Raw genomic sequence first — 27,922 nt, 5'->3', positions numbered from 1 at the left:
TTCGAAGTTAACGCATTTACTTACAATCTAATTTTATTTTCAACATGGCTTCCCACAAAACTTTCAATAAACCATAAGACGCTGGTATCCTGGAAAAAAAAACAAAACATGCAAATTCAAGTAAAACACCAATTCAAGGTAGCCCCTTAAATGTTGGAATGAGTTCTACAGGTTTCATGGTGCAGATGGAAATGTTATTTAAATATTCAGCTCTGGACTGAATCTGTATCGGTTCTTTTCTCTAGGTCAAGAGCGGATTGGAAAGGACTCCCATTATGAGCAGGAGGGGAAGGTGCAGTTTGTGATTGACGCAGTGTACTCCATAGCTTACGCTCTGCACAACATGCACCAGGATCTCTGTCCAGAGTATTCAGGGGTCTGTCCTGAAATGGAGCTTGCCGGAGGAAAAAAGCTATTGAAGTACATCCGTGCCGTCAGCTTTAATGGTAAGTGGAATTTAAGAACGAGTGTACACATGCTCTCCTCTCTGCAAGTTGATGTGTTCATACCTGATAAAAAAACATTCTTTCTGGTACAATCTACCTCAATGCCAGCTAAAATCGGCAACATGATTTTATTCGGCTTTGAGACAGATCAAATATAAATATAATTTTGAATAAATACAAATCCTACAGAGTCTGTATTAATGGTTAAGGAAGCAATTGACAGCAACTGGAAAATAATACAATTATGGATTTCAAAGATTGGATAAAGCTTATAATGGATACAACCATTAAAGAGAATCCCTAAACAAGATAAGAATACAGAGGTCCCTCCTCATGAAACAACACCATAAATCCAGACAGAGACAATAGCCATAAGTAGAAACTTAAAGTAAAGAAAAAATTACTATTTTGTATTTATAACAATGTTTTTTTTCTGGCTTCTCGTTGGTGTAATAATATCGCTTTGCTGTAGATATTTGTCTTGCTACAACACAATGGGCCCTATTTAGAAGCAGTTACAAAAGCAAAGGTGCATTGTCTAAGGGGGTATCCACATGGGAGAGATTAGCGCAAACGATCAATGCCCGTGAGTGCCTCGGATCAATTGGAACTCCATGGGAAAGCCTCCAGTCAACCCCAGCTTGTTTAAAACGATCTGATCCGAGATGGGTGATGTGGGGCGCGGATCGTTTCAATGATGAACTATCTGAGGACGGAACGATTACACTCACCCATGGGCAGTCACGCAGTGTTTACCTTCACATCTGATGCTTGATATGAAGTATCTTTTTTTGATAAGCAGGTAAATATCACTTTTTGAGAATGTTGCAATTTATTTACTTTTGATCCCTATTTGCGTCACTGTATTAATTATAATGTACATATAATTTACATACAGCAGGCTGAATAAAAGAGATTGCTAAACAATAATATATATATATATATATATATATATATATATATATATATATATATATATACACATACATACACACTGTGTGTATATATATATATATATATATATATATATATATATATATATATATATATATATATATTAATGTCAAACAAATCATCTCTTTATATCATCTTAAATTAGATTATAATTTCCCTATTATTATCAATTTAATACTGTATATTATGTAGGTAGGCGATTTGAATGTTTAAAAGATGTCATGCTCTGTTTGTGTGTGCGGATATGAGTTATTAACCTGCCACAAGTTTTTTTTTTAATTTTAAAGCACAATTATATTTCTGTTGGTGCAGGTCATCATGTCATGGTATGGTGTGTCATTGTTGAGCTGGGAGCAGAGAATAAAGTAATGGAAGTATGTGTAATATACCATTGTGAACCATGTATTGCAAGTCATTTCTGCTCTGTTGAAAATGTATATTTCCTTTTTTTTTATTCCAATTCTCTTAAATGTTTGTTTTAGACTATTTTAATTGTTCTATTTCTACAAGCTAGCTTTTTATCTCAGTTTTTCTAATTTTTCAATTAAAACCACATTTTTTTTGATTCATTGTTCATTTTGTGTATGTGTGTGAAGCGCTTTGGGACCCTTGTGATGAAATGCGTTATAGAAATGCGAATTGGTGGTGGTGATAGTATTATTAGTATTATGTTTCTTTCAAAATCCAAACCCTATGTAACACATTAATGTGCACAACACTTCCGGGATTATTTTTCAGCTGCAAGCACTTCAATAGAAAGAATGTCACTGATCGATGTGCAGCTGGGACATTATAAGTAGTACCTGCTGGTTTCATTATAAGTAGTACCTGCTGGTTTCATTGTTTGAGGGTCTTATGATCTCAGTGACGGCCGACGAAGATATGAAATTAAATATTAAAATTCTAAATATAATCAGACACATTTTAAATTCGGTTTGTTTTAACAGAGTTTCTATCCACGATGGAATTTCCGTAGCGATAGGAACATAGTACATTGACATATATCTAGAGAAGTGCTTGTGCAATTACAATAAAACTCAGAAATAACATTCAAAAGCACAAATTATTCACATGTACGTGCGCCATGCTTATATTGTGAACTATATATTGCAAACTATTGATCCAGTTTAATGGTATAGACATTGCTTAGCACATGTTCTTGAAGCAATGTATTGGGAATTAGCTGTTGGTTTTCCTGTGCATTTCTTATGCTATTCTGCATGTACTGGGTCATGGCCATCTCCTTTTTCATGTGACTGATAGCTCTAAGTTAGGCTGTACAACCACAGAGGGAGTATCTTTCTTACTGACATGTTGTATTATTAACTTTAAAGATGTGCTGTTCGACCAGGGATGTCATTAGAGGCTTCACCCATAGTGGTTTGAAAATGGTTATCTTATAATAAAAGGCATAATGATAGATTCTCAAAGTTATTACTCCTAATTGTAATGTGTTATTTCATTGGTAAATGTATTGGGTAGGGTTTCTGAAAAAAAAATTATGCAAATGCCGTAAATATCTGATAATCGACCTCATAATGTACACCCCCACTGTACATAACAAGGCTGTAATTTGAAACCAGTCTATAAACATATTTTAGGGATGCATTAAAACCCTGAGATGGAATTTACAGCCTTCTATGTTCAGTAGGGTCTACCTTATTTGTTATAATTAGTTAATAGTTAATAATTTGATTACTTCCACTAATTTTCACATTTCATATTCAATTTGTATACTGCTCAAAGTTTGTTTTTTTATTGTTGTATACATTTTTTCTTCCTTCTTATTATTCTAAATCATTTGAGATCTGCTGATTTTGCCAAATGGTTAGAACAACAGCTCAAAGGCAAAGTCGTTGTTTGTTTTTATTAACTAAATATTGCATGCAATAACTGTGAATAATAATAAAGACTTTAAACTCCTGTACAGATTCTTATGAAGGCATAATTAATGTGCAGCATACCCTTATCACAGCTATCAAACAGGTTCTTAAATATTTTGATAAGGAGTATATCTGTGTGTGTGTTGGAATTAGTGATGAAAGGGCAAAGACGTCAGTTGCGAAGAGAAACTTCAGATTTCAAAGTGCTTGAAAGCTGCAGTGTTGAGTAAAAAGATAAAAGGCTTTAGAGTTCCCTGCATGCTGAGCGCTCTTCTTTGCTTGACGTGTGTGTTTAAAGGGTCCTTCTCCTTAATTAAAGGTGTACAACGTTATGCAAAGGTCATATCACCCAGTTGGTGTCTGTTAATTTTAGGCACAATTTTTAGGAACTAACAAGTATCTATTCGTATACAACAGATTGCTTTATTTATGTTTGAGGAACAGAAACAGATTTCAAAGTGTCACAGCCTGCAAACAATTGTAGGGACTGTTTTAATGAAACGATTTGTTTTGGTTTTTCAGTGTTTTTTTCCAGTTCATTACTCAACTGTTAATTTCCACTTTCCAAAGCATGGTTTAATCTAAGAGAATGTTTATACCATTATAGTAGTTTCCTGTAGTAAAAGCATAGTAAAGTGTAATAAAGCATGGGGAAAGCATGGTAAACTATTATAAAGTATAACCAAACTGCAAAATTACCATGCAGATGTGCTGTGGTAAACATTATTTAAGGGTAAACACTGTGGAGTGGTCCTTATCCTATGGTAGATGCCTTCTAATCCTAACAGGATTTAGGAATCTCAAAACTCTCTAAAGGTCGTAACTCACAGCCAAGTGAATACAGTCCACAATATATCATAAAACACATTTGGTTCAATGGTTCAACGATACTGTAGATAATTGACCTTGTCTCTTGATCCCTTGTTGGTCATTATTTAGCAGGTAATTAAGTATACACTTTTAAGCTCATTACTGAAATACAGATGTATCTAAAGAAAGTTTTAAACTGTAGCAACCTCCCTTTAGTTTGGGTGAGTCAGGTACCTAAGAAGTGACAGCCCTCCACTGAAATGTGGGCACTGAAAAGTAAGTAGAGCCTCGGGTTTCTTTTCCCAGTCTTGTCACCTCTTATATTATCAAAGCTCATCAGTTTCAGCCTTTTCAGCTCTGACCTAAAATCAGTTCCACTTATTGTGGGTTTTGTTTTTCAAAAGTGACTCAGAGATTTTTGTTGCTCAGCTTTGATATTTCAAGGGGCAGCAGGGAGGTTGCAGGAAAGATAATGAACCGTATGAAAGAACACAAGCAAGTTCCAGTGCACCCACATGCCAGTGCTCCCTGAATGTCACAGGAGCTCCTTTCTTTTGTACTGTTGCTTTACAAGCAGATAAGACACAAAGCAAAAAGGTACTTCTATGTTAAAGTACAAAGAGCTAACTAAAAAAGTAAATCGCATCTGATAGGTATTGCCATCACTTCATACAGTAGATCTCGCGTTGTCCTATATGAAAGAGGCACACGTTATGTAAAAGTGTATTTGGTTTTTAATGGTGTTTTTTTGATAGCATCTGTAAACAATAAAACTGGTGAATGTCTCTTGCACTCTATGTGTTGAAACACGCTGTTTTTTCTTTCTTTTGTTTTGAATCAAAATGTTTTAAGCAAATAAAATGTAAGAAGATTTTGCTTTAGCATCGAAGTATCTGCAAGGAGCATTCGATGTATTTTCTTTACTAACAGCTTCAAATAAATTAGCATTGCCATCAAATTCACCTGCACCATAACATGTGCATTTTTCATATAGGAAAATCTGAGACCTGCAAAATGATGGCAATATATATATTAGGTAAGATTTACTGGAATTATTTTGTTAACACCATGAATGTGGTGAGGGTATTTTTAGATATAACTGCATTTTCTACTTGAGATTGTCTAATATCACTTTACACTTCAGTTAGTAGGAAGAGTAGACTTGGACTAGATGCAGTAATATTTGTCATCCGGAGAGGTAGTTTCAATATCAAATCCATTACTTTTTTGGTACAACTACAGTGTGATCTGCATTAGACTTATGACTCATTTCTATCTACACCATGAAACCAGTCTATAAAACTCATTTTGTTCCTTTATCAAACTTGAATGCAGCAGGTTCTGTCTGCAGTCTCCAATCTGCAACCTGACATTATCTACTGACAGTAGGTATCATTTTTGTTATGTGATTACTATTTATAAATTAATTCACCAACCTCCAACATTGTCCTGACATTACAATCATTTCACAGCCCTCATATTCTGCCTACATCAGATATTTAAAATGCACTGCTTACGTCCTTCGTATTGGAGACTCCTTAGTTACAGACCTCTAATCATTTATTATACATCAATAACTATTTTGACGTGGCTATTTTATACATTGTGTTTTAAAACACCCACTGTCACTTTATGGTGACGTTAATCATGCAAGTGACTGTTACTGTAAAACTCTCATAGAAGCAGTGATATATATAATGGGAACACAATGGAATGCAATGAGTATTCAACAAGTGAGGGGAAAGTTATTTGTATTCAAGGGCACTGTAACAAAACCTGCCTCTGACTGACCTACTAAAATGTACCGAAAGTATTTAGACTGTCAGATTCTATCATTACACATAGGGCCTCATTTATTAAAAAAAACTACATTTACTGTCCCATTTACTAACAGAGAATGCTTTAATTTACGTGCACACTATTTGGCTAATTTACATACCATAGCATGCACACTACATGCATTGTGAGGGATAATGTAATGTGCATGATAATGTCCAAGTCTTACTTGTGACCACCGTGATATAAAAAACCCCAGCAGTCCAGGCATATCTTTTGGTCAGTAGCTTATTGTGAAAGGTGAAGGTGGCTTACATTGACCGAAAATGAGCCATCAACAGACGCAGCCCTCCGCAGGGGACAGGCAGAGGCAACGCAAACTAAAACTGCACACAGAGGAGTTAGAAATTCTAGTGGAGGAGGTTGTTTTGAATTATAATACCTTGTTTGGTCCAGTGTTGTATTTAACCACTCTGTTATTTGTACCAATGTAATGAACTATAAAATAAAATCTAAGAAATTATAACATTCGTTTATGCTTAACATAACCTATTATTTACAGGAAAGTGTCATTGCTCTACATAAAAACTTGATGCCACATAGATTTCAGACAAGAAAAAATAAGTTTAAATAGAGCACCTATGAGTGGTTAAAGCCTGGTTTCCAAACAAACTAATCATCGCTCACTTCAAGGTGCACACTGCGATTATCACCCTTTAGTAAATACGGTGTAAATAAAGCTCATCACATTATTCAGAGCTGGGTGCCTCATTTAAATACATTATCATGCATTGCCATACACATCACATATTCATTCTGATTACCATAGTGTGGCACAATAAAATCAGTATGCGCCATTATATAACCACTATTTTGTGCGATAATGAATACAATTGCAATAGTAAATATGCACATCATGAACATGCACTCTAATTGCAATCATGGTGCACCATAATGTTTAGTGCCCTTTCGGAAATAAGGAACATAGTGTGGACAAACCAATACAGGGGAAGAGATTCAGTTTTGTATGCAGTACAATTTAAAATAACTACCTTGTGGAAGAAAAGGTTAATAAATGATCAGGTGTCAACAATCTGTGAAAACAGACTCTTACGAGATTAATTAATTTGACTAATTAAATAGTTTAAATTTCCGTGTGTTAATTCACCTGAATGAATACTATATGACCATTACCATATTCAACCAACGACTATATAAAGGCAATCTATTAGTTATCTATTAAACAGCCTGAGTATTTATTCACGTTAATTAAGATCATTTTTATTTCATGACGTGTATAAGATTGAGGAATTACAATGAACACAGAAAACACCCTCAACCACAACAAGGGAGGTTAAAATATTGTAGCAGTTTATTATATAATAATAGATAATAATAATGTACGAATGTTACAGAAAGGAAAAACCTAGAAAATCATTGTGAGGTAACGGTTCAATATACACACCAATACAGTAAGAGTAAATATTAATTGGAGATATACAATATATATATATATATATATATATATATATATATATATATATATATATATATATATATATATGTGTGTGTGTGTGTGTGTGTGTGTGTGTGTGTATATATGTATATATGTATGTCATAATTACAGAACAAGTGAAATACTATTGTTTTACTAGCGTTAAGTATAGGTTCAACATTTTATTCCAGCACAGTACATTAACTCTTCTGTGTCAATCTCAGGCTAGCCTGCACAGGCTTTTCAGCCTGTGATGACGTCACTGCAGACAGTTCATTGCTTAGCCACACAGTTAGTCCCTCTGTTGCTTACATGCAAACTAACCCTTGTTCAAATACAATTTCTTGGTAGTAGGGCATATATAATGCTGGACTACAACTGTTCAATAACAATTACAAAAGTATACTTTCAAACAAGCACTTCATATAATCAATATGAGTTAAGCGGCTTATGCTTTTAGCAAGGTTAAAATTCTGAGGTTTTTCATACATGCATTATAAAAGCACAAACTATTCATTTGATAACTATTTGATCAACTTCCTGTGTTTGCAATTACAATTAATTACTCTACTTCCACAAGGGAAAAGTACTGAAATTATACTCAACGGTTCCTTGAAGAAGACCCAAAAGTCTGCAGAATAAACCTTCCATTGTAGTTCAGTTTTCACTTTGTTGCAACAAATCTTCAACCCAAGTTGGGTCTCAGCACACCCCCTGTGTGTTCCTTTATCTTCAAAACCCAAGTTGGGGTTTCAGCACACTGCCTTTTCTTCTTTCTTTGAATGTGTCACCCTGAAGGCAGACATAGCTTCGATATGCTGTGGTTTTACGACTGAAACAGAAGCTAGTCACAATGGTTTATTCTTTTTGATAAATTGACGTCCTTTTTTGTAGGAATCTGAACACAGAACTTTCTTTGACGTTTGTTTATTGCCGGGTACAGAATCTTCTTGCAGCCCAGAGGTATACAGCTCCATGCTCTGATGGAACCATGTAGATTCAGAACCAATTCGGAAACCAATTCAAAATTCTGGATGCAAGTTACCAGTACTTATAGGGCTTTCAAATATAGGGTCCATACATTACCCCTACAACTGTCTTCCATTGTGTTGCACAATGCATTGCCTTACCCTGCATGGGTTTAGTTTAGCTTAGGCCTGATTGCTGGCACATGTCAAGGATTGTATAAAACCATACAGTGCATTGCTCAATGCTGCTTTGAACAGCTCCTCCACAAACTTCTGAAAAGTAGTTTCTTATTAAATGAGACGTTGAGAAGCAATTGCTGCATATTCTTACATAAACATGAGTACAATTTGTATGTATAAAATGTAACTAAAATTGAGATATGACATTCATTTAGCACGTCTTCTGTCACATTGCATTTGCTGTGAGGAACTTACCAAACATCAGAAGTGGATCCAAGAAATGTTCAGATCTTTATAGCATGAGCTCTTTATCTTGGCCATTAGATTCTCACTGAAGAGGTTTAACTATTCTGCTCATTATATCACCCCAGCAGCTGCCAGGTTCTTAGGAACTTGCCTGCAGTGCTCCTCCTTGTTTATGGCAAATTTGAAAAATCCCATCCTACGACAATCTGGGCCTTTCAAGTGACCGGGTGTCACTTTACAGATTTGTATAGGATTATTCAAAGAGATTACTCTTTTAAAGATGTCCAAATTGAGGGTTGGTGTAGCAATGGCATCTCTTTTGAAAATAATTAAGAATTGTAATGAACCAATGTGTCTCAATGGCCAGCATTTTTAAGTGCCACAAAGTTGAATGTGTTGAATAATCTCAGGGCAAACCTACAGGTTTTATGATACTGCAGACTGATTTTCCCAATGCAGTTAATTATAATCAAAAACAATACTACTGTATGATTACTCTTGACCAGAGAACGCTTGACGTTCATCTCAGGTCACAAAGCTGGACGCACCTCAAGCAATGCGGTGAGAGACAGCAAAACCTGACCTGTGTTTTTTGTGATTCCTTCCAGAAGTGTAGCATCACCCTATCAGCAGGCAGATGCAATGCAAAATGCCTTAATTATGCCTGGTGCTATTGTGCTGCCTATTAAGCTCTTTCACAAGGCCCTGCTGAAAGAACATATTGTCAAGGAGTAAGCAATTTCTGGATGACAGTCAGGACTAGCTAGCCAGAGTTCTCGCCTGACGGCAGTATCTCTTAAAAGCAGATGGAGCCTTTTCTAGGTGGGAGGGGGGGTATAATTTAAAGACCTAATTTGCTGGTCTGCCTCACGGGTAGAATGAGACTGATATTTCTTGCTGCATGAAGAAGGTCTCGGGTATGACGAAGGCAACTGAAAAAGTGTTTTTCTTTAGAAGCCAGTGGGTCTAATGCTTGCTAATTAATCAAAAGAAAACAAATAAAGGAAGCCATAGGATTTTGTTTTTCCTTTCAAAGCGGTCACTTAAAAGCTTTGTGATGATGGATGCTGAGTGCAAACGTGTTGCAAAGTCTTTTTGATTCCAGTGTGGATATTGAATTTCTTTATTGTTTTCTCTCTTTTCCCCAAGGCAGTGCAGGCACTTCTGTGGTGTTCAATAAGAACGGGGATGCACCGGGACGCTATGACTTGTTTCAGTACCAGATAACGAACACCAGCACACCAGGTTACAGACCAATCGGCCAGTGGACAGACTACCTGCAACTCAATGTGAGTCATTATTAACACATCACTGGCTGTTTTCAGGTTACAGGTTTGCAATCCTATTGGCACTGGCGAGTAATATTTCAATAAACACAAAAGGAACTTAAATTACAATTCACACTTTTACTCTCAAATCCTAGGTGTGTTAGCATACAGAGTAATGCTAATATAAAGCAGGTTCAGCAAACCTTAGGTTAGGTTTGAAGCTATGGGCGACCACACACACCACAAGAGAGCGCCAAAACCACTGAACCAGGCTTGTCTGCATTAATCTCATCTCACAGACAGCGGGTCAGCGGGTTTATCCAAGGCGACTTACAGAGACTAGAGTCACTTACAATTACGTCTCACCCGAAAGATGGAGCACAAGGAGGTTAAGTGACTTGCTCAGGGTCACACAATGAGTCAGTGGCTGAGGGGGGATTTGAACCAGGGACCTCCTGGTTACAAGCTCTTTTCTTCAACCACTGGACCACACAGCCTAGGTTAGGTTAAATATTTGTTTGCAGGCTATTCAAACAGAAATTCAGAAAACCTTGCACTTTCGTGGTCATTTCAGCTAGTGAGTGAAATTGTCCACACCCCTTCAGGGTCTGTGTTGCTGTTAGTAACCAATCAGCTGCTTCCCCTAATGACTGACATGCTTCGCAAGTAAGATGCTTAATTTAAAAGACTTCTGAGGTGAACCGAGGAAGTGCATGTGTAATACATTTCCCAGAAGAAGGCAAGCATGTTAAGAACTGTATTTTACAGAGGGCAGTACAGGATTTGTTGTTTTAAAATGAAAACGGTTTGTGGTATCATATGCTTTTTCAAAACTGCATAGTGAACAGGATTATAAAATGGTAGGCAGAGACGCTGCTCTCTGATTGGTCAGTCGCATTGAAAATGTTCACAACATCACCAGGCTAGAGCCGCATCACAAAATATTAATAATTAAATAGGAATCTGCTAACAATGAAACAAAAACAAAAAGGATATCAGGAAATAGAAGATTCTAAGAGATGGGTCATTATAATAAAGCGTGTTTTCAATAAAAACAGACAAGTCAGGAAAAGATATGCAATACTAACATTCAACATAACCACCATACTGAAGCAAACAAGACATTGTGGAATAATGTGGAAAAAAGTAGAGGCTAACTCCTCCCTCTACACAAGCATCAGCACCGTCCTAGTTCAATAACATTACAGCAATCACATTCTTACCAACTGTGCTTCATATTCAACCCAGTCAAATGAGGATCTATTAAAAACACACATGAGAGTCATAGTTATTATTACTATGTGTAATATAATAAATGTAGTACCTCACATGCACAAGCAAGCAAGCAGACGCTCACATGCACATTCTTGTTTAAAACAGTGGAAAGACACACCAATTAAACTGTAAAGAGTGTAAGTGCCTAATTAGTATGTTAGTAAGTGACAATGATAGATGCCATTTTATAATTGGCTGAGCTAGCCTTAGTTAATTGTGTTTGTGACAGGCAACTACAGCTCAATAGCAGCACCTGAACTTGAAAAAAAAAAACATTACAGCATTTGATTTTTTGCAATAAGAAGCGCTCTCATTGACTGCAAAGATGAAAGATTATGAGGAACATTTGAAGCATTTGCAGTTATTTAAATGGAAAGTTTTTTGATGGCCATTGGATCCTCGGTTAATTGCTAGTGTGACACGTTTGACAGTAAATAGATAATAAATATTTTACAACTAGTAGCTGTTCATATCAAAAAGGGGTGGACAAAAGCTGACATTTATCAAGAACTGATTACTAGTAATCATTCAGAATTCAATAGATATAATATGTTAGTTGGTTTTATATTGTGCAGAATAAAGTGTGAATTAAATAGGTTTGTGAAGATAACTGCCACTTAACCCTAATGCATTCCAGCTCACAGAAAAGGTCAAGAAAATGCCATGGAGATGCTATTATAATGCCAGTGGATTACCCTCAAGAAATCTTTGCAGAACTAACTAACAGTGACAACATAATGGATTTGGAGCAGACCTTTCACTTTGGCCCTGCTACTAGCATACTGTCTAGTAATGATCATGGTGAGAGGGATATAGTGGACGTTATTCACAATCTGGGGATATAAACTCATGCCTGCTGTCTGCCATTAGGAATTACTCATATCTTTCCTTAGTGCTGCTTATCTAACTGTGATAGAACTGGGTTATGACCATTTCTTTTTTACCATTGAGAGGATCAGACTATATATGGAGGAACCTGCCCACCTGTACACATCTTAAATTTAACCATTAGGTACGGTGGATACAATTACTGTAAGTAACTTTGTAGTTCAAGGTTCTGTGTGTCGACTAATACAATGGTGGTTAACATATTCAATGGTGAGAATATGATGTCAAAGCATACAGTAACAGAAACCCAAGATGGGCAAGGCAATTGTCTTAAAACATATGTTGGTATCTCCTGGTCTTTAAAGGTGTTTGTAGCTAAGAAAATCATTCATAAATTTGACCTGTTGTCCACTTCCATTCGCTGAAAGCATGTCAGTCAACAGGGAAATCAACTGGTTAGTTATTGACAGGAAAGAAGCTGTTGAAGGGGCGGGACAGAACAGGGGAAGAGCCCTAGCTGAACCTCACCTACACTTCCTTTTACAGAGGTTACAATAATGAAGTGCAGACTATACTGTTTAACTTTACAACCACTTGACACAGCCACTAAGACAACTGTTAGCACTGACAAGGAATGTTTACCTAGGAACAGGGACATTATTTTACACCAATTTTCATGCGTTTAAAACGCAAAGCAAAGGGTCTTGTGGATAACACACTGGACCAGCTCCAGCTGGTGTTCTCTTTCGAGTCTCAGTGATTCTGATAGGGTTTTTAAAATCCTGGGTAGTCTCTTCAGTATTTTCTGTTTATGTCTAAGATCACAGAAACAGCTGCTGGTAGATTAAACAAGCAATAAGTTTAATTGTTTTTCTTTAACACATACTATCTGGTGGTAATTCATGATAAATTACAGCTCTCTCAATTTTGTAGGGCTTTTAAGATTAATTGCATTTATAATTATCAATGTGCCTCTGCAAACACTTACATTATCAAAGCTTTACGCACCCGTGAATCCTGTTTCACATTATATTTAGACAAGCAGATCACTGTATGTTTATTCATTGATTCTACATGGTTTGAGGAACTTGCATTGCCTCATTAATCTTTGGAGACATGTATTTATTTGTGCCTTAAAGTAGAAGCGATGCCTGCAAAGGGTTTGCTTGATCCCCAAAAGAAACAAATGGGATGACATTACCCATACAGACTATTTCAGGTCAATGGGCGATTCAAATGTTGAAATGAGAGGAAGATGTCAGCATCTTGCTACCTGTTGCTTAGCTCTGCAGTGCACACCTTTCCCCGTACCTTGTCCAATTCACAAGCCTATATGACAATAATTAATGAAAGAAAAACAGCCTGCCTTTCAGTCCTGGGCCTCTCTGAAGCAGAGACTGTAACTTGTGCTGAATTGCATGAACCATTGAGAGCACTTGTTTCCGTCTGCACTGTGAATCCAGTTTATGAAACTCTAGTCTATTCAGATTTCAAACTGGGGATGCAGCTGGTTCCACAAGCTGTCTACAATCTAGAACCAGACATGACAGAAATGCAAAGATAACCTGTATGTATCACATTTTTGGATACTTGCTATTTATAAATGCATTCACCAACCTCCAATGCTTCCCTGGCAGCATAACACTGTATATCCACAGCCCTCTATATCCTGCCTACATGTTTTTTTTTCTGCTCTGTGAGATTTAAAACACACCTCTCATGTGCTTTACATCAGTGTGAGTTGGAGAGATGGCGTTCTGCCAGCCCACTATCCTAACTGGGGTTGACTGACAGACGGAATCAAGATTGCAATGGATTTCTTCTCAATCTGCTGCAGACAGAAAGGAATGAGTCTGATTTGAAATTGCTTTCAAGTCCCGATGGCAGATAGAAACAGGGCACGATTTCGTTTGCTACCAGAGCCAGATTCAAAGAAGGTGTTATGATGTGAAAGACTCGCTCACTAAATATCCTTGAATAGGTAACGGTCCACTCTGCAAATATATACAAATGAGCACGCTGTGTCACAAGAGCAATGGTACCCCAAAATGTAATACTTTAAAAAAATAAATAAATAATCAAAGACTGGGGGAAACTCAAGATGCAACAATGAATTCATTAATTTGCTATTGATTGCCATGGATTTTATTTTTCAACCCTCAATTAAACCTTAAATGATTGATTAATCACCCTGGGGCTCTACTTTAAGCACCTATGCATGTTATTTGTTATTATGATTTTTCTTGAACAGTGTTTCTCATATCATTCATATCATGTGACAATGTAATGTTTCAAGTCTGCCAGGCCGACCTACTCTCTCTGTCTGAAACACAGTAAAGAGAGGCTGGTAGAGCTGAGGAAGTCTCAGTCCAAGATTCTCCAGGCAAGATTAACGCAAGTTCTTTGCCAGTAAAGACTGATTTAGAGAGAAATGATAATAGCACAATATTGGAGGAACAACACTCACAATCATTAAAAATACCATTAAATAGTAAAATGACATTTTAAGCTATTAAGAAATGCATGGCTGTTGATTGACCCTTGTCTTTGTTGGCACACTTCAAACAACTATAGGGAATTAGGCAAAGCGCTGGTTCTGGCAGGGAACTCACTTTAACCTCAGATCAAATCACGTAAATATCAAGCATATTTTAGGTGCTTCCAATACCAGATTGAAGAGTCATTCGAATAGCTATTTTGTTATTTGTCCTTCAATAAACAATATGTCCAATGGTTGGCAAGGAAAGGATTTATATCTTACCTCAATCCATTACATCCCTGCTGTGCACCAGATTTCTCCTCCTCCTCCCCTGCCTCCACCTGCTTTTTTGGCTTCGTCTAATGGGGAAGGGCGGCTATCCTTCCCCCCCCCCCCCCACCAATGGCTTCCCTACGGTCAGCATCTCCACTTATCTGCAAGCAAATTTATGGGCAGGGGTACCTTGAAAGGAGAAGCCTAAGGCCAAAAAAAGTAGTGTAACATATGTATAATGTAGTAGTGTTGCCTAGTCTGTTTTAATCATTTATTGCATGACTTTTCCTGACTAAAACTGTATAACATGTGATAGAAACAGAGATTGTTTTTTTTTTAATTCCCTTGTTCTTCTAGTTCAATATATTCTAAGAATTTACATTTGCGTAACTTAGAAGACCTTGCTAGAAGGCATCGAGACCCTAAGGCCTACCAGTATTTCTTCCTGCAATGTAATTTCTTCAGTATTTCAATACAGCACAAACTGTGTGTCTTTACAGCTCTCTGCCCAGCTTCTTGCTAGCCATATGTTTAAATGCATACTTGAATGTAGGTCATTACTGAGTAACTGCAGTCAACTGCAGTAATTAATAAAGCTTGTCTGAATCAAACTAAGCCTCTTATTTGTCCTGTGGTGTGGTCAGGGAAGTACAGAAGCCCTGACCTGTTGTCACCATGATGGAAAACACATCTCAAAACTATAGGTACTGGCATTCATCAATGTTGCCAGCTCCCAGTTATCAGGCTACATTTTCTGTTAGTTGACTTAGTTCACACTTTCAGCCTTAACAACAAGGGTGAAATATGAGGAAAGACCTGCACATTTATTTGTATGGTTAACGGCATTGTACCTTCAAAACCAGAGTAAATCAGACGTTAAAGGCATTTTGGAAGCTAATGGGGTCATACTGTAAATGGGCACAAGGTGGTTATTAATCATTTAGAAACGTTCTTCTGTAAAATGGTATTGATGACTGGAATGTGGATGGCAGAACATGCAATTTGCTCTGTTTGGCATATGGGGCGTTCTTTTTTTGAGTGTTAAAAATAAATATTTAATTGATATACAATTAACCATTTGCTGAAGCTTAGTTACATATTAATAAACAGTCAAAAGATATGCCATGTACGTGTGTATCTTTCATTAGACTGCCACTTGAGCTCATATTTCCTATTCGCGCGACCAGCACAATTTTAGATTGTGATTGTGTATGGCAATCATGTGGTTTAAATGCAGATTATTTAGGTAGTGTGGATAGCTTATAGAATAATATCGGAAATGCTACATACGAGTCTCAGTCTTTTTATACTGGAGCAGGAAACTACCAAGTCTCAAAAAACATACAATGAAATATGAGCTCATAAGGGTTACACACATGCATGGCATATCTATTGACTGTTTATTAAATGGAAATGGTTAATTGCATATTAATTAAATACATATTTATGGCACTCATAATAAAGCCTTACTGAGGGGTGCTAAGTGTCATGTAATTGTGTGTGTGTATATATATATATATATATATATATATATATATATATATATATTGTGATGGATTGCCTTCCAGTCACAGATCTTTCCTCCTTTAAACAAAGACTTGACAACCAGAATGCGGTGAAACGCCATAGCGTGTGTTTATTATTTACAATACATAAAATAAATGAAAACAAAACAAAAGCCTAACCCGTTCTCGAGCCCTATCTAAACAGGTGTTGATACTATCTGAATACAAGGCAGGCGGCGAAGCCTGTTCCCTCATCATCAAAAACAAATCGCAATCCAAAATCGAAAACCAAACACCTGTTTCAGTGTTCGTTTACCAGTAAATCAAGTAACAAATAATTTCGTCAGTCAGTCAGTCAGTCAGTCAGTCAGTCAGTCACCAACCAAACTCCTCACGTTTTCCATCATCCAACACTCACAAACACTGAGTTTTTAAATGCTAATCAATTACATCATTAACGGCAATTGACTAGACATTAAATTGAATAATTGAACTGGAGCCATCCATGACTCCAGTAGTTTCCCCATAGTCCTAATGGCCCCCATGTATTGTCTTTGTACAATAAGAAGTGTTTACCAACCAGTTTGCTTACATTGTCTTCCCATCTTTTATAAGTTTTTATTGACCAATCCCTTACTATATATATATATATATATATATATATATATATATATATATATATATATATATATATATATATATATATATACATAATTTATATATATTATGTCTCAATGCAAAAATTCTCGGTGATGCAAAACCTTGGCTGTAGCTGTAGGTAAGAATAAAGGCAAATATATAACGTTTTTTCTTAATGTATTGTTGGGTGTGTATTTTTACCATCCATCCAATGTTTTAAAATCCAGATCGTGATTGGGGGTTTAAGGTATATTTATATATATAATTTCCAGTGGAGAGTCAATTATCTGAACTAATTGGGACCAATACTAGTTTGTATAATTGATTTGTATGGATAATCGAACAGGTATTAATAACATGACTGTACCTTTTTATAATGTATAGAATAAAGTTAACATACACAAGTACCTACTACCTAGGTAACTTTAACACCTACAGTTAAGGTAATGAAATACTGTAATTAAATGTACCATATACCAAACTTTGAACATCATCAAAGAATTCAATTCAGTACAACTTTGATAGATTGCAGAACTTTAGGAATCATTAAACTTAAGTAAAATGTAACCAAAATTCAGTAAAATGTTTTTATACTTTGATACTTGCTGTTAAGGCATTGTAGCAATGTGCAATTGAAACGAATAAAACAGCTGCTCAATAACATAGACAGGATCTCCAGCCCTTACTGACGAAATAGAAGAGAAATCAAGAACAAGATGACTGTTATAATTTGCTTAACTGCAACCATTTAAAGCACACAATGCTCCATGTAAGGTTTTGGTGGTTTGAATAATTCTGTAACTTTAATTGGCCTCAGTCTGCTGGTCCTTTTTGGCAGCTAAATCTTGTAGCCTTTTTAGCAGCAGAAGCTGTGTGCATAATACATCACACGTAATTCATCACACACGTAATATATTTGTTATATTAAATCAGTTAATTCAGGCATTATTTTACCTGGCAGATCTTTACTTTCATTGCAACAGATTATGCTTCAACAGATTAATTTCAAACCCTTTTATGGCCTCTTCACAACTGTCTTTAGATAGAACCTTGATCTCTGTTGTTTCCTGCCATTACCGGTGTTAATGAAGCGGCTACAGGCTGTTTGAATAAATCAGATTCAGGCAGATCCATAACTGCCATTTGTTGACTTAAATTTTTCTGAAGGAATTTGGAGTCCAAATCAAAACAACAATAGAAATTAGAAATGATTTCAGAGATTCTAAAAGAATAGTATATTACATTATCTGCAAGAAATGCAACAGACTATACATTGGGGAAACTAAAAGGCGTTAGGCAGACTGCTTTGAGGAACATTTACGAAGCATTCAAATTAACACCACTACATTTCCAGTAGTCTGACTTTTAAACAATGATAATCCCACTGCTGAAGACATCACCATGTGTGGGATCAGTCAGTGCTGTGGTACTGGTTATACTGTTCTGACTTGTTAGATACAATATCAGAATGCATTTTCTGAAGGTTTGCAGTGATAGTCTTCTGTGTTTTTTTGTTTGTTTCCATGGTGACTCGATTTCCATTTTTTATGATAAAAAATACAAGGCCAGCAAGAGGAAACTTGTCTTGTTTCCATAGAAACCGAAAGTTATTTCCAGCTCCCTCACTGTTTTTAATTATGGTATGTGGGTCTTGGGATCCTAAAAGCCGAGATGATTAATTAAACCTTCATCAACAGCTATTTCAGGAAGCCACCAGGAAGGGAAACTTTTGACAGTTTATTAAGCTGCTCATTATAAGGTGAGAATTTCAATGCAAGTAGTGTTAGTTTTCCACACTTCCTATACTTTGAGTAAACTAAAGATTTCATTAGAATGAACATTTTGATTAAGCAGTGTATCAGACATCCTTAAATATACCTGACAGCCCAGTTTTCAGGGACGTTTTGGACAAAATCCCTTCTTCAGCTGTGTAGTAAGAAAAGTAAACACAATACAGCAAACTTACTTTTAGCGTGAGAAGGCGATCTATCCAGGAATGTGTGTGACGTGGGTGCTACGTCACATTCTCACGACAATGGAAAGAGAATTTGGAGTTTCTAAACTGCATGGAAACCAAGCCAATGTAACCAAGCCAACCAAGCCAAGTATCTTTATATCTGAATATGGAGGCTATACGTTAATGCTATAAACCCCTAAATAGAAGGCATTATCATCTATATCTATTTTATTGTGACTTAGTGTAACAGGGTGATGTTGCATATGTGGGTTGTCACTGAGTAATACTGAATCAGACACAGAGCAGTGGGTGTTGAAACGCCGCACAGGTGTACAGATTTAATACAACACAAGTGCTTTCACTAGGGTACCAGCAATGGTAGCCCTAGTGTCACATTTAATAAAGAAAAGAAAAGAAAACAAAGGTAAAAATACAAGTTTGCCACACAGAGTGAGCGCTAGTCCAACTAAAAGAGACGTCCCACTCCAGGAACCTACTACACTACAAACCGCTTGTTTGGGATTAAATCCCCTAAACTGACCTAGTCAACTCATCCTCCTGGTGACTCCAGCCTCTTCCAACAGCCTCGGCTGGGCAATGCCTTTACCAGCGCCGTCTTGGAGTGGAAGGGTTTTGTATAGTAATCCTTTCCTTTGGAGCGGACGCTCTCCTCGTTGTACACAAAGCAAGCTTTCGCTCGGCACACATCTGTGTAGCATGTCGATGCAGTCACCTCGAACTGTGGTGCAGAGGCTTTTTGAGCCCTCTAGCCAATCAGGACCTCCTAAACAGCTCAGCACCGGGCAAGCCTTCCTGCTCAATTGGTTTCCTAGCAACGCGTGTCCCATCTGATTCTATAAAGTCCTCTCTGTCACACACTTTTTTCCTGCAATAACTCTATGCTAAGCAGCAGTCATTGGTAGAATAGGGGCCTGTTAATAGTTCTGCTTTTTTCACTGAATAATAAACTGGTATTCTAATGTTTTCCAAATTTTAAGTGACGTGCTCTTATTTATTTCAATCTCTAATTCAAAACTGCACATTGTACATTTATTTTCATTGTATTACATTTTAAAACATTGGATCCTTTTAAATAAAACTGTTTACAACCATGGTTTCAGACAGTGTTGCACTTCCTTGTCCCTACCTCCTTCAATGGCCTGTCATTAACCAACCAGCTGCTTCCTCTGTTGACTGATATATATTCGGTCAGCATTAAGCTTTGACTTGGAAAATGCTGAAAACTACCTATGAAGTGCAAGTCCAATATATTTCCCAAGGCATGGGAACTGAAAACTTTATTTAAGTAAAACGATATAATGTATTAGTAATACCAATATAATTTAAAATGAAAATACAGGGTTGCTCTCTTTTAAAACACATTTGAAACTGTAGTTAACAGTGCAAAGCAGGTAAGATTTCGGGAATTATTTTGTTAGTACAATTACATAAACTACTCCAAATTGTAGTGGTAGTTGCACATAGGACTAAGCATAGTGAAATGTGTTTTCAAAGTCAGTTAACGGCAACTTTTGTTATGCAATAACAACATCTCAAAATAGCAGTGATGTTTTAAAGACCTGTTTAGCATGCAGACTTGGGTGTTTCATTGCCAGAAATAAAATGTACCTGGTGTAATCTAGAATGAATGGGCACTTAGATCTTCTCAAGGACTTTATCTGAAGTGTTTATTGTGCCAGGCTGGCTTCTATCCTCCAGAGTTTTTATGTTTGTATTTTTTAGAGAGATTCATCACATCAGGATTAAATGTGGGTTGGTAATAAGGAAAAAGAGATTGAGTCACTTGTGATTAGATGTGTCGAATATGAGCACTGCAATTTCACAAGAGGTGAAAGAGGGAGCCATCACACAAGACAGCTTGACATGAGAGAAGGAGCCTGACATTAGATACATTTGATTCACAGCAAAGAAGAATTATTATTGGAAATGCAGCAATAGAAAAAGGGTTGGCCTTGAGTGATAACATTAAGAGGGGGGCATTGCGGTCAGAAGGGTGCCATAACCCATGGGGCATAATTTCAAAATGTTTACTAAATAAATTCCTATTTTTTTTTAAAGATACATAATTCACAGTCTACTAAGATTGTTTGATGTGTTAGTGTGGCAAAGTGGTTTGCAGTGTGCAGGTGTAGAGGTGATGCGGTGCTCAAGTAATGACAAACAACAACGTTCACAGTGCAATGATGATTTATTTATAATCCAAAGTCACTTGACAACTGTAAATAATAATCACTGGCAATACACAGCTATGTGTACTTCTCAGTAAAACCCCCGGGATTCAGTCCCGAAATAATAATCACAGTAAATACTTACACAGAACACAAACACGGTGACAAGTCTAAAGTGAGTGCTTTTTAAGTGCGAGTGGTGAAATACAATTATTTGTGAACAGTAGTGCAGTGTTGTCTGGGTTGATGCTGGCCTTTAGCGACAGCTCCTGGTATGTATTAGCTGTCTAACAAGAACAAACATTTACAAGTAGTTCGACAAACAAACAAACAGTAAACACTCACAGTTATATCACAGTCCTTCAGCGGTGCTCTTGTAACCATAACAAAGGAGCATTTTGCTCGGTGCACCCATTTGTACCTTCATCCACGCCCCCTTGTTACCGAGTGCAATCGCTTTTCCTCCAATCTGCAATTGCCACATCACTTCCGTCTGGGGCAATGACTTGTACTGTGGCCCCGCCCCCTTCATGGATGGCCAACATCCGATTGACCCTGGAATGAACTGCCAAACCATCCAGTCCGGATCACACTGTTCCCTTTACACAGCGCCCTCACAGGTCAGGAGGGAGATTTATAACCAAGATTCATTCTTTGTCTGTCACAGTTAGTTTCTCATTTTGAAACATTCTTATCTTTACCATAAGACAAGATTTTTAAAGAAACCCCAATAATAAAAAGAAAAATAACATAACAAATGTCATTCCTTCTGGAAAATTAAACACAAATGCCAATCCAGACAGTGTTTTTATACTAAAAAGGTTTTCTTTTCTCCATTATTTCTCAAAGAGAATGTAATGCACATAAACCCATTCTTTCTTTTTTTGGACAATGCGCACAGTGGCTAACTTTTCATTAACAAACAGACCCTGTTGTTTTTATGCAGGTAACTATGGAAACTGTGGTAACTATTGTACAGTACAATACCATATAAAGTAGGCTGTAAATGCATCCTAGTAATACAAATGTAGCTCTGTTTTTCCTAACCAGTTCTGTCTGCAGATGGTATCCATCAGCACTGGTCAATTCAGTAAATTAAAACTGCTGCTGAAATCAGTATAGTTCCAAAGGTCTTGTGAAACTGGGCCACCCTTCACCTGCTTTTGCATTAGTCCCAGCTCTCTAAAAGTCCTGACTGAGCCATTCAGACACAAGGCCAGCATCCTGCTTCTCAAGTATTTGTCTTCCGATTCACAGGGGACACAGGGCAGGGTTGTGAACCCAGAACCTTCAGCACTGCAAGGCTTGTATCTAACCACCAAGCTACTGGTGCTTTTCATGTAAAAATAGGTTGGCATGGGCTTCTAAAATGTAAATTTGTAGCCATTTATAAATCAATTCCTGAAAGCTGCGTCAAAGTGAGCTGATGATATCACACGTCTTCCTGTACAAGAGATGTATTAATGTTGTTGTCTGTATCCTGCAGGTGGAAGACATGCAGTGGGCTGAAGGAATACGAGAGATCCCTAGCTCAGTGTGCAACCTTCCGTGCAAGGCTGGTGAGAGAAAGAAGAAGGTGAAAGGCATGCCCTGCTGCTGGCACTGTGAGAAATGTGTAGGGTACCAGTACCAGGCTGATGAGACGTCATGCAAGCTCTGTGACTACAACATGCATCCCAATGAGAACCGCACCGGATGCCAACCCATACCTATCATAAAACTGGAGTGGCATTCCCCTTGGGCTGTCATCCCTGTCTTTTTGGCCATGCTTGGGATTATCGCCACCATCTTTGTCATGGCTACCTTCATTCGGTACAACGATACCCCGATGGTGCGTGCCTGTGGGAGGGAGCTTAGCTATGTCCTTCTAACTGGGATATTTCTTTGCTACATCATAACTTTCTTAATGATCGCTGAGCCGAATATAGCCGTGTGTTCTTTCAGACGTATCTTTTTGGGACTGGGAATGTGCATCAGCTACGCAGCTTTGCTGACCAAGACCAACAGAATCTTCCGCATCTTCGAGCAGGGAAAGCAATCTGTCACAGCGCCCAGGCTCATCAGCCCCACCTCGCAGCTGGCCATCACTTCCAGTCTCATTTCAGTCCAGCTTCTTGGAGTCTTAATATGGTTCGTGGTTGACCCACCAAACATCATTACTGATTATGACGAACAGAAGACGATGAACCCTAACCAAGCAAGAGGCATTCTCAAATGTGACATAACGGATCTACAAATTATTTGCTCTCTTGGTTATAGCATTCTCCTAATGGTAACTTGTACAGTTTACGCAATCAAGACTCGTGGAGTTCCTGAGAACTTCAATGAGGCCAAACCTATCGGATTCACAATGTACACTACCTGTATAGTTTGGCTTGCCTTCATTCCAATATTTTTTGGCACAGCTCAATCAGCAGAAAAGGTAGGTGACTCTATAATTTCTTATTGTATATGTGCCAATGTCCCTCATAACTATTATCATCTGTTCTGTACTACAGTGTCTGTCTTCATATCGATTCTGCTTACTGGTAAAAAAAATATCTCTAGAGTACCATACACCAACAAAATGAGCATTTCCTTTAAATATAAACATACTTCTTTCTTCCCAACTTATAGTTCATTTGCAATTGGAAACAGCTGTTAAAATCCATGTTTTAGTATTAATTTGTGCTAAAAGCATTTTAGGACCAGTCATGTCTAAACACAGAAATCAGTTATTTGTAAATTCACTACTAAAAGGCTCTGTAGCAACAACAGAAAACCTGTCTAAACAGTAATGAAGCTACAATGTAATGAAATACAAGGTTCAGGCTCAAATTTATATAACTTTTTAAAGGAAAGCGTCATTATAAAATATACATTTTTCCATTACTTTCCCTTTCTTCCTTTGACTGCTTTATTTTTAGTTAAAAGCAGTTATAGTTCAGGAAAGTGAAAGGTGCAAGGCCTGACTTGTTCAGTTCAAGACCCTTGGCATACAGTACAATGTGTTGTAGTGCAGTGGTTTTCAGTCCTTGATCTATATACTACCCTCAACAACTCAGGATTTTGTTTTAACCTGGGACTACATTAATAAAGGTTCCCTTTTAAAGATAGTTATAGTTAACAAAATAATTTCATACATCGTACCTGTCCCACCAGCTCATCCAATCCAACTGCTACATTGGCTTAAAATGTGCAGTTTTGAAAGAACCACATTCTAAAATGGTACCACACAAGGTAAAAGGAAGTTTTAAGTTTGCTTGCATTTGAAATGACTTGTTACTTGGTTTTTGAGTAAACTGATATTCGTGCCATTATCATTTATTTAAACACTTTTCGATGATAGACCTTATTAATGTGTCTTTGTGGGTTATATAATTAACTGTTAAGATACTGTTGGGCTGCAAAACTCCATTCCTTCTTGCACAACGCAATACACAATAACTAAACTTCCTCAGCAAAATGTTGCCAGACTAGCAAACTAAGCATTGTCTCCCTGATGCATTCTGTTAATAATGCAATTAGTCTTGTTATCCCAATTAAGTACATGAAACTCCACCTCAGCTTTTATTGAAAGTATTCCCATTACAGTATTTTTCTATTCTACTTATTATATTCCGCAGGGGACACAGTATAGATATCTTAAGTACGTAGGTGCATCTATTTTTACAGTACGTATACACTGGTGGTTATGCCCTTATAAAAGTTTATCATAGGATTAGCGCAGCAAAGTGTTGTAAAAACACAGTGAAGCATTGTAAAGCCCAGAGAGGTATATTAAACATTTTAAACATGACAAACCATGGTAAACTAAATACATAGTACAAACATGGGGAAGCTGCAAATATACGGTGCAGATTTACTGTGGTAACCCTTTTATAAGCCTTGAAACAGAATGACTGGGGGTGGGACATTTATTACACAGTGTTTTTTTCCCAATCAGCTCCCTTGTTGTATTATCCCTAAACAGATAAACATCTCTTTACATGCAAATTATTACATAATAGTTTCCCAAATATCCTCAAGATGGCTTGATCATTTTAATAATTTGCCTATTGTTAAAGACGCTTAGCTATTCAGGGATACCAAGATATTTAGTAAGAAAGGAGTGGGGTAAAAGGGTAAATGCATGCCCAACCCCGAGTCATTCTGTTTCAAGGCTGGTGACACATTATTTTGATCAACAGTGTATCTACAGTACCGAACTGCTGATCTAACTGGGATGAAACCTGCTTGAGATATTCTTTAGTACAAGTTATTGAGAGTATAAGACTGGGGATATATGGAGATGCCTTTTCAACTGTCTGTGCAAATATCAACTTATCACACTTACATTTTCACTGATACTTACAAAGGATGTCGTTCATGACTTATATACACCTGGGGCAGGGAATGCATGTTACTGATACCAATACTTAATGCAGTGATGTTTCTTGCAAAGGCGTTAATGGTGTAGGCTTTTTTTTAAATAAAGAGATTTTGTGTAGGCATAATTATATAGATACTTTCAAACTTTTAATGTTATTATTGGGTGAGTAATAAAAACATGATACATTGTATTATTAAAAAAAATACAACCATCCTCCAGTCGTAAAGGATCCTGTCAAGTATAATACTGTGGCAATGTGCCCCACCCCTGTGTGCAATTGTGTGTTATGTGTTGTATGTTGCGTGTGTAAATGTTGGTGTATAGTCATTGGTACACGGGATATAAACGGGTCTGTGTTTCACGTGTATTTAAAAAGTGTATATTTGTATTTAGGCACGGGATTGCACATCACGCACGTGCATTTAAAATATAATATGTGAGCACGGGGTTGCACAGAATTAATTCACGTGCTGGGATTCAAGTGAATAATTAATTAGTAATTGAATCCCAGCACAACAGTATATATAGAGACACGTAGCACTCAGTCGGGGTTGTTAGGTGTTCAGAGAGTGGAGAACGGGTGAGAGAGAAGGAGTAAAATCGTCAGCGTAATTATAAATATAATAAGTGTATTCTCACCGTGTTTGTTCGTCTCCGTTTCACCTGTGTGTTAGTGTCTAGTCGTTTTGTCTGTCTGTTTATTTTGGCGTCAAGTGCCGTGTCCTGTTTTTGTACTGTTTACAACCCTTTTATTTGTTATTAAACGCTGAGTGCAGCCATTGCACTCGGCTCATCATCACAACCACCGTGTGTATTCCTTTTCTGGTCTGACGCCACCCACTCTGGCCGTCTTTGTGACACGTGGTGTCAGAAGTGGGATCTACAGCGCCTCCAGGACTCAGGCCAGAGCAGGAACAGCATTCTTGGATTTTAAAAAAAAAAAAAAAAAAGGGAAAAATGGCAGAAGACGCGATCAAAGTGCGGGACTGGATGCTGGAAAATGCTGGGCTGGAGGCCCAGTCTATCCCAGTAGTCGTCCAGTTCCTGGAGTTTATGGATAGGGAACGATGGGAGGCTTATGCGAGGGTACAGACCGTAAGCACCTGGGAGGAAGGTGTGGGGTTGGTCTTCAGCTACCTGGAAGCAGTTATAAGTGGAACAGCAGCCCAGGTAGCAGGTCCACCAGCAGAGGAAGAATGCCTGCTGTCCCCATCTCCACCAGCAGAGGAAGAATGCCTGCTGGTTTTGCCTCCACAGCCCAAGCGGGAGGAGCCTGAGCGTCCACAGCCCAAGCGGGAGGAGCCCGAATGTCCTACGCCTGAGTGGGAGGAGCCCGAACGTCCTACGCCTGAGTGGGAGGAGCCCGAACGTCCTACGCCTGAGTGGGAGGAGCCCGAACGTCCTACGCCTGAGTGGGGGGAGCCCGAACGTCCACAGCCCAAAAGGGAGGAGTCGGTGCGTCCACAGCCCAACAGGGAGGAGTCGGTGCGTCCACAGCCCAACAGGGAGGAGTCGGTGCGTCCACAGCCCAACAGGGAGGAGTCGGGGCGTCCACAGCCCAAAAGGGAGGAGTCGGTGCGTCCACAGCCCGAAGAGAGGGAAGTCGGGGCTTCCACAGCCCTAGGACCCAAGCTGCCAGCAGAGGGTGAATACCTGCTGGTCCCACCTCCACCAGCAGAGGGTGAATGCCTGCTGGTTCCACCTCCACCGCAGTGGGAGGACTGCTTGCCCCTCCCACCTCCACCAGCAGAGGGTGAATACCTGCTGGTTCCACCTCCACCGCAGTGGGAGGACTGCTGGCCCCTCCCACCTCCACCAGCAGAGGGTGAATACCTGCTGGTTCCACCACCGCCAGGAGCAGAGGAGCTGGAGCTGCCTCTGCCTCCACCACCGCCAGGAGCAGAGGAGCAGGAGCTGCCTCTGCCTCCACCACCGCCAGGAGCAGAGGAGCTGGAGCTACCTCTGCCTCCACCACCGCCAGGAGCAGAGGAGCTGGAGCTGCCTCTGCCTCCACCACCGCCCGGAGCAGAGGAGCAGGAGCTGCCTCTGCTGCCCGTACCTCCGCAGGGAGTACGGTGGCCGGAGCCCCAGAAAGGGGAGCAGCCGGCCACGAAGAAGGGGGAGGAGGTCTGGAGACCACCAACCCCAGCAGCAGTTTCGCTGCCGGAGATTGTGGGGGAGGTCCGGAGACCTGCTCCCACTGCAGCTTCTTCGCTGCCGGCAGTACTGTGGTCGGAGCCCCACCAAAGGGAGCTACCGGCTACAAAGAAGGGGGACGAGGTCTGGAGACCACTTTCACCAGCAGCAGTTTCGCTGCAGGAGTTCTTGTGGCCGGAGCCCCACAGGAGGGAGCTGCCGGCTACGAAGGAGGGGGAGGTCGGGGGACCACCTGCCCCCACA

At 38.6% G+C, this 27,922-nt stretch overlaps 1 protein-coding gene across 1 annotated transcript in view; it reads left to right on the top strand.

Annotated features, from left to right (window-relative positions):
- LOC117412575 (metabotropic glutamate receptor 7-like) overlaps positions 1-27,922 on the top strand; it is a 241,915-nt gene that overhangs the window by 165,159 nt on the left and 48,834 nt on the right. The window contains exons 6-8 of the mRNA XM_034021059.3: positions 246-446; positions 9,908-10,047; positions 22,658-23,593. Of these exons, the coding sequence (XP_033876950.1) occupies positions 246-446; positions 9,908-10,047; positions 22,658-23,593 (1,277 nt within the window). The remainder of the gene's footprint in view (positions 1-245; positions 447-9,907; positions 10,048-22,657; positions 23,594-27,922) is intronic.

The sequence above is a fragment of the Acipenser ruthenus genome, chromosome 16, assembly GCF_902713425.1.
Source record: "Acipenser ruthenus chromosome 16, fAciRut3.2 maternal haplotype, whole genome shotgun sequence".
Lineage (NCBI taxonomy): Eukaryota > Metazoa > Chordata > Actinopteri > Acipenseriformes > Acipenseridae > Acipenser > Acipenser ruthenus.
The sequence above is the reverse complement of the archived record's forward strand: the minus strand, read 5'-3'. Positions and strand labels throughout refer to the sequence as shown.